At 47.2% G+C, this 23,160-nt stretch overlaps 1 protein-coding gene across 1 annotated transcript in view; it reads left to right on the forward strand.

Annotated features, from left to right (window-relative positions):
• Positions 1 to 23,160, forward strand: part of ITGB3 (integrin subunit beta 3) — a 54,960-nt gene that overhangs the window by 23,131 nt on the left and 8,669 nt on the right. The window contains exons 3-12 of the mRNA XM_032163990.2: positions 4,934 to 5,129; positions 6,025 to 6,277; positions 7,837 to 7,999; positions 8,641 to 8,802; positions 11,193 to 11,288; positions 11,694 to 11,783; positions 12,469 to 12,603; positions 13,815 to 14,244; positions 20,963 to 21,185; positions 22,142 to 22,242. Of these exons, the coding sequence (XP_032019881.1) occupies positions 4,934 to 5,129; positions 6,025 to 6,277; positions 7,837 to 7,999; positions 8,641 to 8,802; positions 11,193 to 11,288; positions 11,694 to 11,783; positions 12,469 to 12,603; positions 13,815 to 14,244; positions 20,963 to 21,185; positions 22,142 to 22,242 (1,849 nt within the window). The remainder of the gene's footprint in view (positions 1 to 4,933; positions 5,130 to 6,024; positions 6,278 to 7,836; positions 8,000 to 8,640; positions 8,803 to 11,192; positions 11,289 to 11,693; positions 11,784 to 12,468; positions 12,604 to 13,814; positions 14,245 to 20,962; positions 21,186 to 22,141; positions 22,243 to 23,160) is intronic.

A 23,160-nucleotide genomic window follows, 5' to 3' on the forward strand; every position in this document is an offset into this window, starting at 1 on the left:
CAGGGTAGATCAGAGCATGACATAGGACCAGCCTAGGAATGAGGGGTGCAGTCAGCGAGGAAATGGGCGCAGCTAGGACCAAAGAAAACAAATGGAGGGAGGTAGAAAGTACAGTAAGATATTCCCTGGGAGAATGGCATATGAACATGAAAGGAGGCAGGGCCGAGGTTAGTGAAGGACTACAACTATCCCTGAGCAAGAGGGAGGAGTGAGGGAAGGAAGGTGGAGGAGCCCAGTGTGGGACAGAATGTGGTGACCAGGGAGGGATGGGAGGTGGGAATCCTGGACTTTAACCTGAACATAAATACTATTTTGTTCTTGAGAGGAGCAGGGCTTCCCCTGGATAGGCCAAGTTTAACTGCTGAAAATGCCTTGGACATTGACTTCAAAAAACCAAAGGTGAACTGTCTGGTCCATTTTGTAGGTAATTTGTTGAATAATCAAACCCTGGAGAGCCCTCTGTTATTCCTCCCCTGAGTTGGCTGTTCCAGGCAAGCTGGCAGTGCCTGGAAAAACAACTGGTTGGGCTCGGCTTTCCCCTTGGTCCTAGAGGACCGGAGCTCTTGGGTGTGTATAGTGAGAGCTTGGCTGGGTAAGAGGAAAACATAGCCAATGTAGATGAGCACGGAGTTTTGGGCCCATCTGCGTAGGGTGTGTTCTTGGAGGGCTGGATACTGACACGGGTTGGGGTGGTGTGCTCTCTCTGGTCTGTAAATCTAGCAAAGAGGCCGGCTTTATACAGAGACTCAACTCATAGTCTTAGTCTCAGTGGTGCCATGCTGGAGTCTAGAACCTCCCAAACTCATTTGGTGTTGAGAATTGCCTGGGGTGCTTGTTAAAAATAAAGCTTCCCAGGATGGACCCTGGGTCTGTTACATCAGAATGGGTTTTTATGATAGCAAGTTTGGCAAACATTGCTAATCGAAGGGCCATTGGGGTTGGGGTCAAGGTGGATGGAGGTGGAGTTAAAGTTGCCAGATAAATACAGAACATCCAGCCTGGTGCGTGTAGTCCCAGCTACTCAGGAGGCTGGAGTGGGAGAATCCTCTGAGCCCAGGAGTTTGAGGCTATAGTGCACCATGATCATGTCTGTTAATAGCCACTGCACTCCAGCCTGGGTAACACAGGGAGATCCTGTCTCTAAAAAATCAATCTAGACTACAGAACATCCACTTAAATTTGAATTAAAAAATAATTTCTAGTATAAGTATGTCCCAAATATTTGCTAAATTTGGCAACCCTACAGTGGAGGGAAATACTAGGAATTCTTATATAAACCCGAGTACAGCCTGGAAGGTGGGCCAGCTTCCCACTTAGCCTGACAACCAAGGGTGACAGAGGAAGAAGGGGTTTGAGTCTAGCGAAGTAGAGGAAGACTCTAATAGGATTTCCTTCTCGTTTTCTTCTCTGCAACTGCAGGAGCAAGACATAGGCCATGATTTACATTTCTATGTAATCACAAACATAATTTTATTCTGACTTGTCTTCTTTCTATTTCTTTTTAATCTGGAGGACAAATGTTCATCTTGAGAGTTTTGCTCCAACTTATTATTGTAAAAGGAAGTATAATATTAAGAGTGCTCCTCTTCTTGTAAACAATGAAATGTGAATACCAACAACTATAAACAAAAATGCTTCATGTTCCTCCCCTCCTCCTTTCTGCCCTCTTCATTCTTTTCTCTTTGCGTGTTCAAGTGATTTCTTGTCCTCACCAGATGAGTTAATCAAGACAACCATGGATGGGAGATGTTTTGGTGGCGCTCTGGGGTAAAAAAAGTACTGGGGCATATCGACTCTCGCTCTCCAAGAAAAGAGTATGAAATAATAGTAGTTATTGCGGTAACTGTAAAAAAGAGTCACCTGCCAGGTGTGGTGGCTCACTCCTGTAATCCCAGAAGGGCCAAGGTGGGCAGATCACTTGAGGCAGATCACTTGAGGTGAGTTTGAAACCAGCGTGACCAACATGGCGAAACCCCGTCTCTACTAAAAATACAAAATTAGCTGGGCGTGGTGGTGCAGGCCTGTAACCCCAGCTACTAGGGAGGCTGAGGCAGGAGAATTGCTTGAACCTGGGAGGTGGAGGTTGCAGTGAGCCGAGATTGTGCCATTGCACTACTCCAGCCTGGGCAACAAGAGCGAAACTCCATCTAAAAAAAAAAAAGTCACTTTATATTTGCATTTATTTGTTTGTACTATGTCCTAAAGCAGGGGCTCCAATTCCTAGTCCATGGCCTGTTAGGAACCGAGCCACACAGCAGGAGGTCAGCAGCAGGCGAGTGAGCATTACCGCCTGAGCTCCACCAGATCCGTCAGATCCGTGGTGGCATTAGATTCTCATAGGAGTTCAAACCCTACTGTGAACTGCGCATGGGAGGGATCTAGGTTGTTCACTCCTTATGAGAATCAAACTAATGCCTGATGATCTGGGGTGGAACAGTTTCATTCTGAAACCATCCCTACCTCCCTGTCCATGGAAAAATTGTCTTCCATGAAACCAGTCCCTGGTGCCTAAAAGGTTGGGGACCTCTGTCCTAGTGGATTTCAGTATAGTTAACTTATGCTGAGATTTTTATATTTTGAAAGCATTTCACATTCAGAGTCTTCTTTTACTTCCTGACTAACCCTGTGAAATAGGCAGGATAATGACAACTATTCATGTTATATTTTCCCAATTTCCAAAGTGGGATTAATGGAGAATGGTACCAAGAGCGTGTGTCACCCTCCCAGGAGAGGGAGGTAATTCAGCCAGCTCGCAGGGCGCCGGCTGGAACCTCCCACCTCTGTGCTCGGGCCCTTCCCCTGGGTCTTGGCTATTTTTGCCCTTTTTGTGTAATATCCGGTTTCCCTGAGAACTGGAACTTTAATATTCACCCCTCCCCCTTCTAGCTTTCTTCCTGCATAACCTGGAGACATTCCTTCTACCTTCTCAGCCTGGGTTACCAAGAAAGGGAATGTTGCCCAAGTATGTTGAGGTCACTGCCTTGGTGCTCTTCTGGAACAGAGGGCTCTCGTGGAGAGCTTGGCTGACGAGCAGGCCTGTTATATTCCTGACCTCTGATGTCAGCAACCACAAAGGGAGGGAGGGAGGCAGTTTTGGTTTTCAGTGTTTAATTTTTCTAAGGAAACTCATAACAAACCATTAGGACCGTCAGCACATCTTAGTGCTTCAAACCCTCTTCTCATTAGGACTGCCACATTAGAAAATAGGAGTCAGGAAACTCCCGTCTAACGCATTCTCTCCCTCTGCTGATGGAGCCTGAAGATGCGTGATGGCCTTGCTGCTCTCATCCAGTTTGCTGGGCTCCGGTCCCTTCTGTCTTCTTCAGCATCTGTCTTGGTCCTGGAAAGGATCCGCTCCTCACTGCATTCTGATTTATCCACTGCCTCTTTGGGAAGGTTTTCTCCCTGGGGCTTTGTGGGCAGCTGGAATCAGAGATAGGATTGGGGCTTTTTTGAGCAAGAAAAAGACTTTCCAGAGGAGGAAGAGGTAGGAGAGGTGAATACCCATAACATAGGATTTATCATCTTAACCATTTTGTTTTGTTTTGTGAGATCAAGTCCTGCTCTGTCACCCAGGCTGGAGTGGAGTGGCATGATCTCGGCTCGCTGCAACCTCCACCTCCCAGGTTTAAGTGATTCTCCTGCCTGTCTCTCAAGTAGCTGGAACTACAGGTGCACGCCACCACACCTGGCTAATTTTTGTATTTTCAGTAGAGACGGGTTTTCGCTAGGTTGGCCAGGCTGGTCTCGAACTCCTGACCTCAGGTGATCTGCCCACCTCGGCCTCCCAAAGTGCTAGGATTACAGGCGTAAGCAACTGTGCCTGGCCCATCTTAACCATTTTTAAGCGTACAGTTCAGTGGCATGAAGTACATTCATAATGTCATGAAACCCATCACCACTATCTATCTCCTTAACTCTTTTCATCTTGTAAAACTTAAACTCTGTACCCATCAAACAATAATTCTCTATTCCTCCAAGTCCCTGGAAACTACTATTCTACTTTTTGACTCTATGATTTTGATTGCTCTTAAGTACTGAAGGAGGGACTGTTATTATGTTCGTGTTACAGCTGAGGAAACTAGGCTTGGAGGAATTAGGTGACTTGCCTTAGTAGGCAGTTGTAAGTGCAATGCTGAGATTTACTCCTGTGCTCTTAGCCCTGACTCTCTCCTGCCTCCTTACACTACCTTTCCCTATCACGTTTGTGGAAAGTCCTAGGTCGGATGCTGGGAAATGAGAGGGGCCAAGACACACACAGTCCCTGACTTCATGGATCTCACAGTCTAACCCGTGTCAAACACAGTAGCTTCCAAACTGTTTTGACTCTGACCTACAGAAAGAAACACATTGTACTGGGTATAGTTATTTATTATATGTGTTATTCCCCACTCTCCTCCAACAATATAAGAGTTTCACAAAACAACACTTTGACTATTTGTACACTTTCATATTTTCTATTCTATTCTATTGTATTTTATTTAACAAAATGATAGTTGACACCTGCTAAATTGATTTTGGGACCCACAAGTGTGTGGTATTCCACAGTTAAAAAATGCTGGTCTACCAGGCATCTTACTGTACAGGCTCTCCTTCTAGCTACAACTCCATGAATAGGCCTTCCTGATATCTCAATTTCTCTTTTCTTTTTCCTTTTTTTTTTTTGGTAGACACAGTGTCTAGCTATGTTGCCTAGGCTGGTCTTGAACTCTTGGCCTCAAGCAGTCCTCCTGCCTTGGCCTCCCAAAGTATCAATTTCCCCTTTCTGTACAACGGTCCTAAGGGATTATCCCAGGAAAGACCACAACAATTTGTTTATGCTCCAATGTTATGGGGTAAACTCTTAGCTATTGGGAAGTGGTAGGGCCTGCAGGAGGCAGAGAGTCACCATAGCTCTGATTGCTGGACTTCTCTTTGGGCTCCTGTCTTACAGGCCCTGCCTCTGGGCTCACCTCGCTGTGACCTGAAGGAGAATCTGCTGAAGGATAACTGTGCCCCAGAATCCATCGAGTTCCCAGTGAGTGAGGCCCGAGTACTAGAGGACAGGCCTCTCAGCGACAAGGGCTCTGGAGACAGCTCCCAGGTCACTCAAGTCAGTCCCCAGAGGATTGCACTCCGGCTCCGACCAGGTAGGGATGGGACCCTTTGCGGGGAGAGACCTGAAACAGGTGGGCATAGAGCACAAGGTGGAGGTCTGAGGAGGAATTCTTGGGGAAGTAGCTCAGAATGGAAATGGGGTGGGAAGACAAGGATGAGCGGGGAGCTGTGGGCAAGAGAATGGAAGAAAATAAGAGATGTTAGGACTTGAGTCAGAAGATCTGAGTTGAATCTCGACTGTATCATATATTAGCTATTTGACCTTGGACAAGTTACTTAAACCCTTCTGACATAGTAGGTGCTCAAAAAACATTTGTTTCTTCTTTACCCAAGTGCCTGTTTTACCTAGCTTAGAGCTTTGTGTTGAGGTGCAAATGAGATACAGAACAAGAAAGCAACTTGTAAGCCCCCCTTTCATGGGGGATTGGGACAGGAGAATGGGGGCAGACACAATAGGTACACAAGACCTTTAGAGGGAGGAAGGGTTAGACTAAGAGACAGAAATTTTGAAGCATTGATTTTGACTTTCCAACTAAGGCAAGAAGGATTTACCTACTATCAAGGCATGTGTTGGATGCAATAGGATTCAGAGAAGGGTAGGGTGCAGTTTCTGTCTTTTACAGAGTCTGAAGTGTAGTAACTATCAAAATCTCTGTGACTCACAGTGATAGACCCATGGAACTCACAGGATTAGAAATCCCCTGGGGATTTAGAGAAAGTGGAAAATTTTAGAATGGAAAAGAAGAGGTTAAAAATAGGGGGTCAAGAGATTAGAAGAGTAATAGAATTGCAAAGGAAGAGGAAAAGGGACCAGGGCTTTCTGGTTTGCTTTGATCATGCAATTTCTTAGTCCCAACTGTATCCAAATCTGCTTATTCAATCTTGGTGGGAGAAGAAGATAAAAACTAACATCTTTCTGCCTTCCAGATGATTCAAAGAATTTCTCCATCCAAGTGCGGCAGGTGGAGGATTACCCTGTGGACATCTACTACTTGATGGACCTGTCTTACTCCATGAAGGACGATCTGTGGAGCATCCAGAACCTGGGTACCAAGCTGGCCACCCAGATGCGAAAGCTCACCAGTAACCTGCGGATTGGCTTCGGGGCGTTTGTGGACAAGCCTGTGTCACCATACATGTATATCTCCCCACCGGAGGCCCTCGAAAACCCCTGCTATGAGTAAGTCCCTCCTCCAGATGCCAGAACAGCATCCTTTGCCCCAGGAGGGTCCAAGTCCTGTTCCTATTTCTAGCTCTAGGATCACTTTGTTGGCTGTCTTCTGGCCAAACTATAGCTCCTCTCTACCTTGGTCTCCCTGTCTGGCAAATGGGCTAGCTTATGGATCTAGAGTATTGTGTCAGTGGAGCCTAAGGCTGTTTGGAGAACCTAGAAAGAAAATTCATCAGCTTCTTAGTCTTGGTAACAAATAAATAGGAGGCAAGAGAGGATGGGAGGGAAATGAGGTCAAAAGTAGAAAGAAATTTATGGATAAGTAAACCGAGAAATTATGATTACAGAAGGATCGATTCCATTGTTGGCGTTATTGTCTTCATCAAGGCCGTGCATCCTGCAGGGTGAAAACAGAAGAAATGATGGGCTAAGGAATATAAAAGAGTGGAAATGACATTTGTTGAACACTTTTATAGTCTGTAAATGGATAACTTGTGCCTCTGTTTGACACTTTGGCTTAAAACTGAACGGCTTATTTATTTAATTGGTGGAGACTGTGCAAATCCATGTATTAGAATAACTTAACAATGCTGGTTGCTGAGTCTGAAAAGGTGTGAATTTACTTTTTAGTTTTCAAAGTTATGGCCAGGTGGGGTGGCTCACTTCTGTAATCCCAGCACTTTGGGAGACCAAGGTGGGAGGATCACTTGAGCTTAGGAGTTTGAGTTCAGCCTAGGCAACATAGTGAGACCCCCATCTCTACAAAAATTACAAAAAAATTAGCTGTGTGTGATGGTGCATGCCTGCAGTCCCCAGGACTACAGGGAGGCTGAGGTGGGAGCATTGATTGAGCCTGGGAGGTTGAGGCTGCAGTGAGCCATGATTGTGCCACTGCACTCCAATCTGGGCAATGGAGCACAACTGTCTCTAAAAAAAAAAAAGTTTTGAAGTTATATGATGTGGCATTCAACCTTCTATCTGGGTTGCAAGGTTCCCAAGCAAGACATCAGCTATTAATTAAACACACTATTTTGGCTGGGGGCAGAAATGCTCCTGTCCTGCATGATCTATCAATTTATTGATGGTTCAGGGACCTTAACTTACTGATGAACTTTTGCTTTATTGTTACTTTAGGAAAGTGTTAAGTATAAGGTGATAGTAACAGCAACTCGAGCCTTGCTCTGGTCTAAGTGCTTTGTGTGTATGAACTTACTTAAGTCTCACAACTCTTATGGGCTATATGCTATCCTGGCCCCACTTTCACAGGTTGGATTGAGAGGCTTGCCAAAGGTCCCATGGCTAGTAAAGAGGGCAGCTGGGATCTAAGCTCAGGGAGTCTTGTTTCCAGTTCAATCTCTTATCCTCTAGGTTAGCTGGATGGGGGTAAGGTTGATGGGGAGCCTCAGGTAATTTGAGGATTTTGGAGTCTGAACTGTCTGGGTAAGTGTGGTTGTATGGAACTGGCCTGGGCATACCACTGTCTATATTTGTCCCTTCTCTTTCTCCCAATTCCCATGCTGCCTTTTCCATCAAGGTGTCTGCTTAAATTATCTCCCATCCCTCCCCAGTATGAAGACCACCTGCTTGCCCATGTTTGGCTACAAACACGTGCTGACGCTAACTGACCAGGTGACCCGCTTCAATGAGGAAGTGAAGAAGCAGAGTGTGTCACGGAACCGAGATGCCCCAGAGGGTGGCTTTGATGCCATCATGCAGGCTACAGTCTGTGATGTGAGTTTGGAGGACTTGGAGTGCCAGGTGTGGTTGGCATAGATCAAAATGGGGACGGAAGTGGCTGAACTCTGGGGATTTCTGGTGTAAAATGAGATGAGAACTAAGCAGAGCTTCCTGCAGTTATGAGTAGTAAGTTGCTCCTGATATTCAGCCTCGGCTTAGATCCACTCCCTGGCCTGAGCTGACATTTCTTTGAACCCCAGTGGTCTCAGGTGTTCCCAGGGGAGAGCATCTTCCCACCTTCAGAGTTACTTCAGAGTTAAGGCTGGGTTAACTTAACCTCAGCAAAGTAGGCAGATGTTCAGATGAGATCTCCTCTAGGCCAGGTCAGCTCTGTGGATGCACGTCAGTTTCTAGATGAGCAATGTGACTGTCATTAGAAGAGTTAAGTTTGGAGTTTAAGAGGATCTCATTCAGCTGCTTGAACTAATCAGCTATGAGACTGTTTTCTGAAGAGAATGAAACCCCTGAACTGGAAAGCTTCAGCTTCGGTTCCAAGGACTGGGACTGAGACCCTTCTTCAAAACAAGCTGTCCAGCCCTTTAGCCAGGGAGCGCCCTGGGTCTCTGTTCTCTACCGGTGACATGGCTGAATTTGTTTTGTCTCCTCTGCCTTTGTTTTTTGTTTTCTTTTAACAGGAAAAGATTGGCTGGAGGAATGATGCATCCCACTTGCTGGTGTTTACCACTGATGCCAAGACTCACATAGCACTGGACGGAAGGCTGGCAGGCATTGTCCAGCCCAATGATGGGCAGTGTCATGTTGGTAGTGACAATCACTACTCTGCCTCCACTACCATGGTGAGATCTCTGGCACCACCTATGATTTCTATTCATGATGGTGAGGGTTGCCCTAACCCAGGCAGAGTCTGTGTGAATATGAAAATGGCAGCCCCTCCTTCTGGGCAGGGTGCAGGGCTCGGTTTCAGCTTGCCCCTATCCCTTACCAACTGGACACCGTTATCCAGCATACAACCTATATAACCATTAGAGATGTCCCTGATTGTGGTGTTATCACTGCCTTCACTGTCACCAGCATAGCAGCAGCATCATGGGATCCAGAATGGACCCAAAGGATTTTTACAACCCAGCTGGAAAGCAGGTCTTCCTCTCCACTCTGATTAGCCCTTTCTTGGAATACCATACTAATTTGTGGTTATTGGAAGAAGATAGAGGAAAAAAAGAGAAAGATTGGCCAGGCATGTGATGGCTCATGCCTGTAATCTCAGCACTTTGGGAGGCTGAGGTGGGAGGATCACTTGAGTCCAGGAGTTTGAAACCAGCTTAGGAAATATAGTGAGACCCTGCCTCTACAAAAAAATGCAAAAATTTGTTGAGTGTGGTGGCTTGTGGTCCCAGCTACTTGTGGGGCTGAGGCAGAAAGATCTCTTGAGCCCAGTAGTCTGAGGCCGCAGTGAGCTGTGACCTTGCCACTACACTCCAGCCTGAGTGACAGAGCAAGAACTACCCCTGCTTTTTTTTTTTTTTTTGATATAGAGTCTTGCTGTGTTGCCCAGCTGGAGTGCAGTAGTGCAATCTTGGCTCACAAGCCTTCACCACCTCAGTCTCCTGAATAGCTGGGACCACAGGCATGCACTACCATGCCCGGCTAATTTTTGAAAACAGGGTCTTGCTGTGTTGCCCAGGCTGGTCTCGAACTCCTTGGCTTAAGCAATCTGCCTGCTTAAGCCTCCCAAAGTGCTGGGATTACAGGCGTGAGCCATTGCTCCTATTGGAGACCCCTTCTCTTAGAAGGGGGGCGGGGAAGAACATAAAAGACATGGTGAACAGGTCCTACGAGGAAAGATTAAAGGGCCAGAGTCATTTAGCTTGAAAGAAAGAAGGCTAAAGGATGATTTAGCTTATACATGAGAGAACTTATAAGTTGTTTTATATGGCCATAGAAGGTTAAACAAGAGGAAAATATTTAAATTGAATCAGGAGAAATTACTATAAGCCATAAATGTGCTGTAATGCTCTAGGTATCTGGGGCAGGTGTGAACTCTTTGTCTCCTAAGGATAATATAGCAACTTCCGCATCTAGGTGACTTCAAGGTATACCTGTGTAAAGGCAGGAGACTGAGCTGAGGATCTAATGAGCTCCCTGCAAGGTCTAGGATCCCATGGACATGTTCACGATTCACCACCCCACCCCCACAGCGTCCTTGAGTTCCTTGGTGTCAGCAATATCCAAGTCAAGCACTATCAGACAATGAGTCAGCAACCTTTGACACCTAATCTATGCAAGGCACTGGGCCAGGAGCTGAGGGAGGTAACAAGACTATGTATAGTTCTATCCTTAGGGAGTTTTTGGTCTAGTTGAGGAGAAAGGATATATATATTTACAATAACACAAGATGCATGATTAGTGCTAAATGGGTGTGGCACAGCCAATGTGGCTATACGTATCCAAGGGAGGAAAGCTCATGAGCTGGGATGGCCAAGGAAGTATCCTGAAGAAGGTGGGGGTTAAGCTAGGCCCTAAGAAAGGAGGAGAATTACCAACAAGAAGGCCACTCCAGGTGGGAGACAGTGGGCCAGATCACTGCTGAGTGGAAGAGGGAGAGAGGTGAGTGATATTTGGAAAGAAAGACTGAGACCACACGGTGGAAGATCACGAGGGCCAGGCCAAGGCATTTGTCAGTAGTTCCAAAACAGAGGCCTAACCCAGTGCCTTGTGCGCAGAAGCAGCTCCATAGTATTAGTGCATTTAATTCAAGCAGGAAGAAAGAGGTGCTTAGTTTTGACACCACTGGCCTGTACCTCTTCGTCTACCCTGGAGTTCACAAGTAGACTTCTGTGATACTTACCCTTCTTGTTTCACTGTCACCCCACCATTTTTTTTTTTTTTTAAATACAGTGTCTTGCTCTGCTGCCCAGGCTGGAGTGCAGTGGTGCAATCATAGCTCACTGTAACCTCCAACTCCTGGGCTGAAGTGATCCTCCTGCCTCAGCCTCCCCAGTAGCTAGGACTATAGGCACTTACCACCACATCTGGCAAATAAAATTTTTTTTTTTTGTAGAGATGGGGTCTTGCTCTGTTGCCCAGGCTCTTGTCTCACTTTCAGCACGAAGTGAAACGGTTTAAGCACCACCACACTCAGCCACAGCCCAAGCAAGATAAGTTCTAAGTTTAGACCCTAGGGATGTACATGAGACTTCATTAACCTCTACATCCGTCATTTTCCTAGGATTATCCCTCTTTGGGGCTGATGACTGAGAAGCTATCCCAGAAAAACATCAATTTGATCTTTGCAGTGACGGAAAATGTAGTCAGTCTCTATCAGGTGACTGTGCCTTCAGGCTTCCTGGTGTGGGCCCTGTGATGGTGGGAGCCCCAGGTAGCCAGCCTGTGCTAGCATTGGCCATAGTCCCCAACCAGGGAAGACTCTTCCCTAATCCACTCCCCAGGAGCTAAAGATTGCACTCTGGGCCTTTTTCCTGCAACCTTGAACTTACTAGGTGTGTGTTGGTGTTTGTGGTAGTGGAGGGGAGGTGGTGAGGGGTGTGAGAGGTTTCCTCTACTTTTGCTCAGGGCTGAAAAACTGCTAGATATATTCCTGGCAGTGACAATTGAAATATCCTATACCTTCCTCCAATCTTCATCTCAGGACTCTCAGTGGGATTTGGGGAGGGCTTTTGGAGACCACCACCTTCCTTCAGTAAGCTCTGGACTTTGTCTTCCTTTCTAGAACTATAGTGAGCTCATCCCAGGGACCACAGTCGGGGTTCTGTCCGTGGATTCCAGCAATGTCCTCCAGCTCATTGTTGATGCTTATGGGGTAAGTGTCTTGTGCTGGGAATAGTCCTGCGGAGAGTCCACCTCATTTGGCTTACACAGCAGGGCTCAGATTTGTGAGTCCCAGTTGCCAGTCTACCACACGGTCTTACTGCCTTCTCTGTGTGCTCCCAGAGCCTAGGCAATGGCCCGCTCTAGAAGGGATGCAGCCTTCTGAGAAGGAAGTAGCCCAGAAAGAAAGAAAGGGGATGGGGATGGGGATGGGGATGGGGATTAGATGGAGAAGGAGCAGAGCCCTGGAATTGTGGGGGCAGAGTGAAGGAAAACTGGGCTGCAATAACAGGGAAAAGAGAGAGCTGAGACATGGGGAAGGTGAGGTTGATGAAACATTAGGTAGAAAATGCCGCTTTCCAAGGTGACCAGTATTGGCACTCCCCTTTTGCAACATCTATGAGGCCTGCAGGAGGGTGTAGCTGGTACATTTTACCCAGACTCACCTAGATGCAAGCGGAGATGGAAAGAGGGAGCAGGTTCCTGCGCAGGAAACAGAGCAGGAAACAGAGACCTAGCGGTGCTCCGGCAGCTTCCAGGTCAAACCTTAGCCTCTGGCACTGCTGGGGTGAATCCAGAGCTACTTGGCAGATGTGGCTTGGGATGGAACTGGCTCTTGCCATTTCCCATTTCATTTCAGCTCATTTTCTTGTCTTCTTATGCCCCTTTCTGCTCAGAAAATCCGCTCTAAAGTCGAGCTGGAAGTGCGTGACCTCCCTGAAGAGTTGTCTCTATCCTTCAACGCCACCTGCCTCAACAATGAGGTCATCCCTGGCCTCAAGTCTTGTATGGGACTCAAGATTGGAGACACGGTGAGGTGGGCTGGGCAGGGCCTTTGTCCTGTAGCATCTGTGTCCCAACCCCCTTTCTTCCTTTTGTAGTGACTAAAAATGGCCCCCTTCTGCCAGAAAAAAATACGAGCAAGAAAAATACCTTTCCTGAAAGTCATTCCAAGTTAGATGTAATGGATCCACCAATCTTTTCCTCTGAAGCTTCTGTTGCATAAGCCATTTCTGTTACATGAACTTTACTCTCAGGAATTTAAAAAACTTACAATTTGGTTACCTTTGTTTGTGTATGCACAGTTGATTGCAAAGGAAAATATTTCTTTACCTTCAGTCCCTCACCAGTCTCCAGCCTTCCCAAGGTAATTAATACCTTTCTTTTGTAAAATGACACAAGAAAGTAAAATCTAAAATGTAAAATGACAACATCATCTATAAATATTTATTGAGCACTGACAATGTTTTAGGCATTGTTCTAGCTGCTGAGGATTTAGCAGCAAATGGAACAGGCAAAAATACCTACCCTCATGGAATTTTTGAAACCAGATGTTCATTTCACCACTCCAGTCTCTCCACGACTTTCCTTATTGGTCATTTCTCCTCTGCTTCTGCCTAAGGGGAGAGGGGTTGGTGGGAGGGGAGGAAGGAGGGAAAGAAAATAGATCTTTGGATGCACTGATCCTTTCTATTGATCTATCTATCTCTCAGGCACTTGTGCAAACATCCCATGTTAGAAATATTGTCCTGAAACATGCTTTATTGCATAAGCTATGAAATGTGTGGAAACTGAAGTAGATCCTGAGCTTATGATTGACCACCATGTAGGATTGTGTGGTGCAAAATAGTGCTTTGTGCATCTTGCTGATAGTTATAATCAGTCCAGCTTGCTGATAATTATAATCAGGCCAGAGCAGGGTGTTTATATGATCACAGGTTCTGTTCAGTTTGAGCTGGTCTATTTCATATGTGGAGTGAAAAAACAGCCTTTTATTATTTATTGACAGTAAACCATGTCTCTGCATCCAGCTAGATATGTCACAATGATACTATTCCCGTGCTTGTGTTTTTGCTTTGCAGACCTTCGTAGAGGGAAGGCTGAGGAACTCCAGATTGCAAAAGCATAAGACACCCAATTTGGGTATTCCTTGGCAGGGCAGGGAAGAACTTTTTTTTTCCTCCAGAGCTGGAGTGTTAACTGGGCCCAGCTGTGTCTAAATACAATCTTGCTTTCCATCCAGGTGAGCTTCAGCATTGAGGCCAAGGTGCGAGGCTGTCCCCAGGAGAAGGAGAAGTCCTTTACCATCAAGCCCGTGGGCTTCAAGGACAGCCTGATTGTCCAGGTCACCTTTGATTGCGACTGTGCCTGCCAGGCCCAAGCTGAACCTAATAGCCATCGCTGCAACAATGGCAATGGGACCTTTGAGTGTGGGGTATGCCGTTGTGGGCCTGGCTGGCTGGGATCCCAGTGTGAGTGCTCAGAGGAGGACTATCGCCCTTCCCAGCAGGATGAGTGCAGCCCCCGGGAGGGTCAGCCCGTCTGCAGCCAGCGGGGCGAGTGCCTCTGTGGTCAATGTGTCTGCCACAGCAGTGACTTTGGCAAGATCACGGGCAAGTACTGTGAGTGTGATGACTTCTCCTGTGTCCGCTACAAGGGGGAGATGTGCTCAGGTGAGAACTGCAGGGCCCCCTGTCCTGGAACCCACACCCCCTCATATACCTGCAACCCCTGGAAACATAGGTGAAGGCCTGAGATGGGTCTTTGCAGGCAGAGGTGTAAGTCAGTGGTTCCTAATCTTTTTGAGTATAAGGACCAATCCCCTTTTCAGGTTAAAAAAAAAAGTTACTGATAAATGGCAATTAAATTTTTAGTATTTATAGACTTAGAAAACACATGTCAGAATATGTAGTAAGGTTAGTAATAATTTTATATGAGTTTTTCTTTGTATCACAAGAGATCTGGAAAATAGTAGTATATATGCAAGACACTGGAGTGTGCTTGAACAATGTCTGGAAAATGGTGTCATGCTCTTGTTAATGTTAGCACTATTTTGTTATCACTATTACTGCTATTGGTACTACTGTTATTTTTTGGATTCTAGATCTTTGCTCTCCAGTATGGTAGCCTTTAGCCTCATGTGGCTATTTAAATTAACCAAAATAAAAAAATTAAAAATTCAGTTCTTCAGCTGATCAGTGGCCACATATAGCTAGTGGCTGGTATATTGGACAGCACAGATTTAGAACATTTCAATGTGACAGAAAGTTCTCTTGGATAGCACTGCCACAGAGAGTCCCTGCTGACAGATTGGGGATTATGATTTTAAGTCCTTCTACTCAGCAGGGTGCTGAGTTGTCCTTCTCATTGCAAAATTCAGTAAAATCTTGAGGCCCACTGATAATCTCAAATTAGTTTCTCCTTGCCCCAAGAACCACTCCTGGGGTACCTCCCCAGCTAGAAGTTGAACTAATGTTAATGTAGTCTTTATCCGCAGACATGTTGACAACACTCTCAGAGGGCAAATGGTCTGAGTTGTTCCTGGGGCACTGAGGATGGGTTTTTACTGGGCCATAATCACTGTGGCTTAATCCCTCTTGGGACAGACACTTACAAGTTGGTTGGGACTGGGTTACGGGTGTATTGTGTGGCCAAACAGAGAGATTATAATTGTTTTCTGGGGATGACCCTTGACTCAGATTGGCTTCATTGGCATTGGGGTTCTTTTTTTTTTTTTTTGAGACGGAGTCTTGCTCTATTGCCAGGCTGGAGTGCAGTGGTGCGATATTGGCTCACTGCAACCTCTGCCTCCCAGTTCAAGCAATTCTCCTGCCTCAGCCTCCTAAGTAGTTGGGACTATAGGCATGTGCCACCATGCCCAGCTAATTTTTGTATTTTTAATAGAGATGGGGTTTCACCACATTGACCAGGATGGTCTCGATCTCTTGACCTTGTGATCCTCCCGCCTCGGCCTCCCAAAGTGCTGGGATTACAGGCGTGAGCCACCGCGCCCGGCTGGCATTGGGGTTCTAATCAGTTGAGCTAATCCATGAAGATACTCACTTTAATACTGATATTAGCCTTTAAAAAAGGTCACTTAGGTCGATCTGTGTGATTCTAAAGCATGCCAGTAACACAAAAATGACGGCTTTTTTATTATCTACAACACTGTTTCCTTTACTCATGCTGTCAAAATTTTAGAGAGTTTGGAAGGAAGTATTATCAGAACGATTAGGGGAGAGCAAGAGATCAGACACACACAGATGAAAGCACACAAACAACAACCATTTGAATTAGGGGGTGAGGCAGGAGTTTCACTTCATTTTACTCTTTAAAGTATTTACATCTAATTCAAGGTACCAAAGGAAATGGGTAAGTTTCAAGTGGGAAACCCCTGAGAAGAAGACTGGGGACTGAGGGAGAGAGGGTGGTCCCAGGAAAGGAGTACGGCTGGGCCACGGGGGCACCCCTAGTCCTCCTCCATGGCCTGATGGTTCCTGGTCTGGTGTGAGGCACTGCGGCAGGATCCCAGCCAGAGCATGTTTCTTTTGGCTGCTACCCCACTAAAGCCACAAAACAAAGCTGACTGGGTTAGAAGCCCTGGTTCCTGCCTCTCACCAGTGCAAGAACAGCTCCTCCTCAGTGCATTCCAGTCTAATCCATGAGGGAACCAGGGCAGCCACTGCAGCCTCCCTTTACCATGTCTTGCTAGGGTGTCAGGTGCCCACCCAGCCTCAGATCTAGACCTCGTGGTGCCATCATCACATAATCCAGTGACAGATACTCAGGGGCACACATCATTGAGCACTTGCTCTGTGCCATCATTTGGTCCATATGAGTGAACAAGGGGTCATGCATGATCCCTGACCTCTCCAAGCTTAAAGCCCCACTCACCATTGCCCGTTGCCAGAGCTGCTGGCTCTATGCTCCATTCTTTGCCACAAGCAGGGGCTCAGGAGGCAGGTGTGCTGTGACTCAGCTATTTCCCTAGCCCATGGCCTGTAAGCATGGCAGCTGGTTCCCTGGCCATCCCTGTTGTCCCCTCCCTACTTTGGGCCTGGTCTTCATGGTTGCTCATGATCAACATTCCTGCCTCAAACATCAAGAAGTGCACATCCTCAAGGGAGTTTTCCACTTGCCACAGCCACAGATCAGTCAGGCACCCTCGTGAGCCAGATTCTGTGCTGTTGTGGAGTAGGATAGAGAGGCATGAATAAGACAGTTAACCAAGGATAATTCCCAATATGAGGTTGAATCTGACAGATCCAGGAAGTGTGGGGTGCTCAGGGAATGTTATAGGACTCCACTGGAGCGAGACTGACTGGGGACAGGGTAGGCCTGGGTGGCTTCATGGAGGAGGTGGGATGTCTGACGGATCTCAGAGGAAGGGCAGGCTCAGGACGGAAAGGAGTGGAGCGAGCATCAGCCCAGAAGGTCTAGCTGTGGGGCTTGTGTTCCCAATGACCTTAAGTACCTGTTCCTCCCTCCCTTTTCTGGCTTCCCTCCCTTTCTCCTCTTACACTTTTCATTTCTTACTTTACTCCCCTGACTTTCCGATGAACCCGGGCTCAGCCTCCCTTTTGCTGGAAGGGTGCCAGTCCTGTGACATTACCACACTGTGGCTTCCTTTTAAGGACTAACCCTACCAAGGCTTGGGGTCAGCCTGCTGGCTCTGACCTGTCACTTCCACTCCCAACCTCACTCCCTGGCTGGCCCATCTTGTCAAAGATCATTTTGTTTAGCCTCACAAAGGAAACACTATGGGACAAGAGTTTCTGAGGAGGCGGAGGCCTCTGAGTGCTGCCAGGCCCCTGTGGTGTTGGTCTTTCCCATCCAGGAGCAGTGGCCAAATGCAGGGTATATTGGAAGGCCCGGGGGCAGGCGGGGGAGCAGCTCTGCTGGCTGGCGCACTCCTCCCCCGGCTGCTGTGAGGTTGGCCAATAGCAGCTCACAGCTGCCCCTTCTGTGGAGAACTACCCTCGGCTGACAGGAGCTGTCTTGCCCCTAGATGTTGGCCAATGACTGATGGAGAAGGGGTTACTCAAGGCTAGACTCTTTGCCTCAGGGTGGGCCTGGCTTTTTGGTGCCATTCACGTAGGATCAGGCTGGAGGGCATCTGGCTGAGACCGCATTCCTGCCAGCTCTGCCTCTTGCCATGTCCTGTTTCTCTCCCTCCTTTCTACTTCCTCAGTGAGTCCCTTAAATAAGATCCTCATCCAAGCTGTACTTCTAGGGAACCTAGCCTTGGGACACAGCCTTTCTGCTTTCTCCACCCTTCCGGCAGCCCAACATCTCTACTTTCCAGATATACTTGGCAGCTGGGGCAGCTTGGGTTATGTTCCCCATCCTTCCTGGGAAGCAGACATTTCTTTTCATACCCAGCCCATAGTGCAGTGGCATGATCATGGCTTACTGCAGCCTTGAACTCCTGGGCTCAAGTGATTCTTCTGCCTTAGTCTCCCAAGTAGCTAGGACTACAGGCTCTTACCATCATGCCCGGATAATTTTTAAAAAATTTGTAGAGATGGGATCTCGCTATGTTGCCCAGGCTAGTCTTGAACTCCTGGGCTCAAGTGATCAACCTGCCTCGGCCTCCCAGAGTGTTGAGATTACAGGCATGAGCCACCACACTTGGCCTTTGAAGGTTTTTAAGCAGGTGAGTGGCATGATCAAGTTGACTGATACTTTAAAACAGTGGTTCTCAACTGAGAGGAAGGAGACATTTTGTCTCCCAGGGCACATTTGGCAATGTCTGGTGATATTTTTGATTGTTACAACTGGAGAAGTGCTACTGATGTCTAGAGGGTGGAGCTCAAGCTAAACATCCTTATGTACAGGACAGTCGTACACAACAAAAAATTATCTGGCCCCAAATATTGAAAAGTACCAAGGTTGAGAAATCACATTTTACAAAGAGAATCCTGGCCACAGAGGAATTGACAATCACCTGGAGAAGGGGAGATGACTTAATTATCTGGAGACAGGACCAGGCTGAGGACAGGGCATGGAAATGTCTACAGTGAGGCCCATCCACCCTTTGCTTAAATAGTTCAGAACATTTGACTCCTAAAATGTTCCCTCCTTGAAATTTCTCATTGAGATCAAGCCTAGTTACTGGACTTTCCATAACTTCTTTCTTACTACTTTGGTCTCTTTTCTTCCTCCACTGGTCAATTTGAAGAATATTCCATTAAAACTGGCTCCATCTTCTACTGGTTAAGGCCATTTTCTCTGTAAGTTAGAGACATCTTCTGGAAAGACCATATTAGTATAAATAGGGAAAAGCATTGCTTATGACACTGCATAGAGGCTAAGCACTTGGGATCTGAAGTCACAGTGACTTCAGTTTGAGTCCTGACCTTGCCATTTACAAGGCGTATGGCCTTGGGAAAGTTACTTAACCTCTCTGACCTCAAAGGGTTGTTATAAGAAATGAAAAGGATAACATACTAAAGAACTTGCAGCTGGGCGTGGTGGACCAGCTGGCCGGGCATGTAATCACAGCTCTTTTGGAGGGCAAGGCACATGGATCACCTGAGGTTAGGAGTTCAAGGCCAGGCTGGCCAACATGGTGAGACCCTCATCTCTACTAAAAATACAAACATTAGCCGGGCATGGTGGTGCACGCCTGTAGTCCTAGCTACTTGGGAGGCTGAGGCAGGAGAATCACTTGAACACGGGAGGTGGAGGTTACAGTGAGTCAAGATGGCGCCACTGCACTCCAGCCTGGGTGACACTGAGACTTTCAAAAAAAAAAAAAAATGAACTTGGCACAAGCCCACAAGCCTAGGCAATATAATAAGACTCCCATCTGTACAAAAACAAAAATAATTAGCCAGCTGTGGTGGCACATGCCTGTAGTCCCAGCTACTCAGGAGGCTAAGGTGGGAAGATCACTTGAGCCCAGGAGTTTGAAGTTACAGTGAGCAATGATTGCACCACTGCACTGTAGCCTGGGTGATAGGGTGAGACTCTGTTGCAAAAAAAAAAAAAAGCAAATAAATAAAAAGAAAAAGAACTTGGCACAGTGCTTGACACACATTAAATGCCTCCTTGATTGGTTTGGAAAATAGATACACATTCTCTTCTCTAAATGCTTTCCAAGTCTGTTCCACTACACTCCCAGATATGATATGATGAGGTCAGATTGAGAAGAGAACCAGGTCAAGAAAGACAGGTTGTGTTGGTGAACTTGAACTGTGCCTGTAACTTTAAATAATTAATAATTTAAAAATGTTTAATTGTGGCAAACATTTCTCCAACTGTTGAGTGCAGAAGCAGGAACCAAGATGAGTCAACAGGGGCATGGGGGAGGCCATCGGGCTACGTGAGGTCATTACTAGTGATTGTCTCTACTGCTGTTCACCTTAGGAAAATCTCTCTTTTTTTCATTTAATTTCTCCAATTTCTGACTTCTTTTCTCTATGGCATCCATGGGATTTGTTTAACTGCACTGGCCCTCGGCAGTCTGGGAGAGAGGGGATATTTGTTCTCTCTGCTTACTTGGCTCCGTTGGCCAACTCCATGGGCTCTCAGTGCCGTCCCTCTGCCCCTTGGATGCCCCGCCCCATCCACCCATACGTTCAGGGTGCTCTGTGTGCACTTTCCCTCTCTGCATTTGGAATAACCCCGTGCCCTGAATCTCTCCTTTCCTTCTTTCCCCATGCCACAATTTTCCTGTCTTGCGCATGTGCCCTCAGAGCCCTGCTTCTCATCCTGCAAGGTAACACCTAGCTGACTGGAGAAATGGAAGTGGTGGTTGCTTTGTTAGTGGGATGGGACCAGCTCTTCCAACTGGACCCTATGTTGTTGTCTAACCCAACTGGGTGGCCACGATGACGACAATGGTAGGCCTCTTAGATCAGGTAGGAGAGGCGAGCAGCCCCGTGTCAGGTCAAAGGGAGAGAGTTTTGGGGCCTGTGAGGCATTTTGCCATCATCAGGTCACACCGTCAGGGCTACTGAGTGCCCTGTGTAGGTTCAGGGCTGTGGCTTTGTGCTGTCAGCCCTCAGGGCTAAAGAGCTTGCTTCTAGTTCTTAGACTAGAAGGAACTAAGTCTCCTAAGCCTCCTACCCTTTCTCTTGCCTTTCTCAGAAGGCAGAGGTATTCAGAAAAGGGCAAGAGAGAGGGCAAGAGGCCCAGGAGACTTAGTTCCTGAGAATCTTTTGCTCTACAGTGGCTCTGAGCAAGTCCTGCCATACCTTGGGACACCTAGAAAACTGAGTTTGTCCCTGCTAGGTAGGACTCCCCCTGGAGGGTAAGCCAATTCCCTGCCAACCCGGAGGATCATTATCTGTGTGGTTGGGAGAGCAGGGTGGTTGTGTGTAGCCTGCTGCCCTGGGAGTGGAGCTCTCGCCAGCTAGTCCACCTTCCTGGGCTGTGTGTTTTCAGGCCATGGCCAGTGCAGCTGTGGGGACTGCCTGTGTGACTCCGACTGGACCGGCTACTACTGCAACTGTACCACGCGTACTGACACCTGCATGTCTAGCAATGGGCTGCTGTGCAGTGGCCGCGGCAAGTGTGAATGTGGCAGCTGTGTCTGTATCCAGCCGGGCTCCTATGGGGACACCTGTGAGAAGTGCCCCACCTGCCCAGATGCCTGCACCTTTAAGAAGTGAGTGTGGAGTTTGGAGAGAGCTGGGAGGCTGGGAGGTAGGAGAGGATCCCCTGACTAGAATCCCCAGCTCTCCAGGTGTGTTTCTTGCTCACTAGAGCCTTAGGGAGAGGAGTCCACTCCAGCCAGATGGCTACCTCTCCTTTTGCCAAAGGCTTTGGGCAAGTTGGAATAGAGCCGACTGTGAAGGCGCCAAAGTTAAATGAGCTGGACTTCGATTGGAGAATGTCCTCTCCTAGGGTGACATCCTGAATCCCTCCGAGTTGGGAGGAAGGCTAAACCGGTCTGAGGAACATTCCAGTGCTAATATTCTGATTCAGTGGGAGATGTGAGGGCTGGAATTATGGACGACACTGTGAAACTACTACAAACCTCCCACTTTAGGGGCCAGAGGAAGCCCCATCAGCCCAAGTCCATGGCACTGTCATTCTGCTTACCACTTTAAGCAGGGCCAGATTTACGAGCATGCAACCTGTGCAGCTGTACAGGGCCCTATGCCTAGAAGGGCCTCATGCTTGTTTTAAAGGTTTGCCATCACTCTCTTGACATTCTTACTAATCTTTGAACAAGAGAGCTGACATTTTCATTTTGCACTGGGCCCCCAAATGACATGACTGGTTCGGACTTCATAGTTCTCAGAAGTGGCATAGGGTTCACCATCCTGGCACAGCCCTGGATGGGGTGGGACGTTTAATGAAGGACCTGGGAGGCTTCTGGCTGCCAGGTGCTGCCTACGGGTGAGGGGGACACTCCCACCCCTGAACTCCACACTTGCCATTCAGGTCCCCAGGACTGTCTTACAGGCGTGTGTGTGTGTGTGTGTGTGTGTGTGTGTGTGTGTGTGTGTTTTAATGGAGGTGGAGCAGCTTTCTGAATGCATGGAGATCGCAGCTGGACTGGGATACGCTTAGGCTTCCTCCTTCTTTCCCTTAATCACCGTGTCCTCTCTCCTTCAGAGAATGTGTGGAGTGTAAGAAGTTTGACCGGGGAGCCCTACATGATGAAAATACCTGCAACCGTTACTGCCGTGACGAGATCGAGTCAGTGAAAGAGCTTAGTAAGTTCAGCACATCTTAGAGTTGCACACACCCAGGTTCTAAATGTTTCTAATTCAATCCCAGAACCTATCCAACTCCCATCTGTAAAATGGAAGTGTGACTCCTACCTCAGGGAATGTTGTGCAGGCTTGAGGAACAACTGACACTTGATGTGAGCTGGTGTCTCTGAGAGTCGTCCTCCTTTCTTACTAGTGTGTGCAGCCATCCACCACTTCTGCTTCCCAGAGCCCACAGACTCAGCAAGAGCCTGCAAAGCAAAGGGAGCAAGTGCCTCCCTAAGGAAGGGAAGAGAATGTATCCCATTTTACAGATGAAAAAACTGAGGCACAGAGCTGGGAAGTGGTTGCCTGTGATAGTCATCATCTTAGCTCAGTAGGCTAGTAAGTGTTTACCAAGTTTACTTAACTAAAAGTGTTATGCAGTGCCCAAGATTTTGCTTAAAGCTTTGCAGGTTTGGAGGGAAATCTTCAACCTTATGGATAGGCAACCAAAAGCTTTATCTGAAGTCCTTCTGCCTCTCTGGAACCCCTTTTGAAATAAGACAGACAGAAATACAAACAATGGGGAGAAAAAAAAATCTTGCCTGCAATTATTCTTGAAGTATTCTCTGTACTTCATCTTAACTTAAAAGGAGATGATCTTTGCTGCTGTCGTCACATCTGATATAGTTATGTGGGCCAGTGAAGCATTGGGTAGTACTAGAGAGATGGCAATCTCTCCACAGATAGCAATGTCCCATGAAGGCAGAAACACATTTCAGAGAGAGCTACAGTAAGACACAGCCAGCCAGTCAGCTTCCTGGTGGGGGTGTTACGGAAAAGAGTCAGATCTCTGGGCCTTTTGGCTAATATCAGAAGTAGGGCTGGGGTGAGGTTAGTGATTTGGGGATTGAGTTTGTAGAAACACTTTTTCCTCTG

The sequence above is a fragment of the Hylobates moloch genome, unplaced genomic scaffold (assembly GCF_009828535.3).
Source record: "Hylobates moloch isolate HMO894 unplaced genomic scaffold, HMol_V3 SCAFFOLD_10, whole genome shotgun sequence".
In the NCBI taxonomy this organism is placed as follows: Eukaryota; Metazoa; Chordata; class Mammalia; order Primates; family Hylobatidae; genus Hylobates; species Hylobates moloch.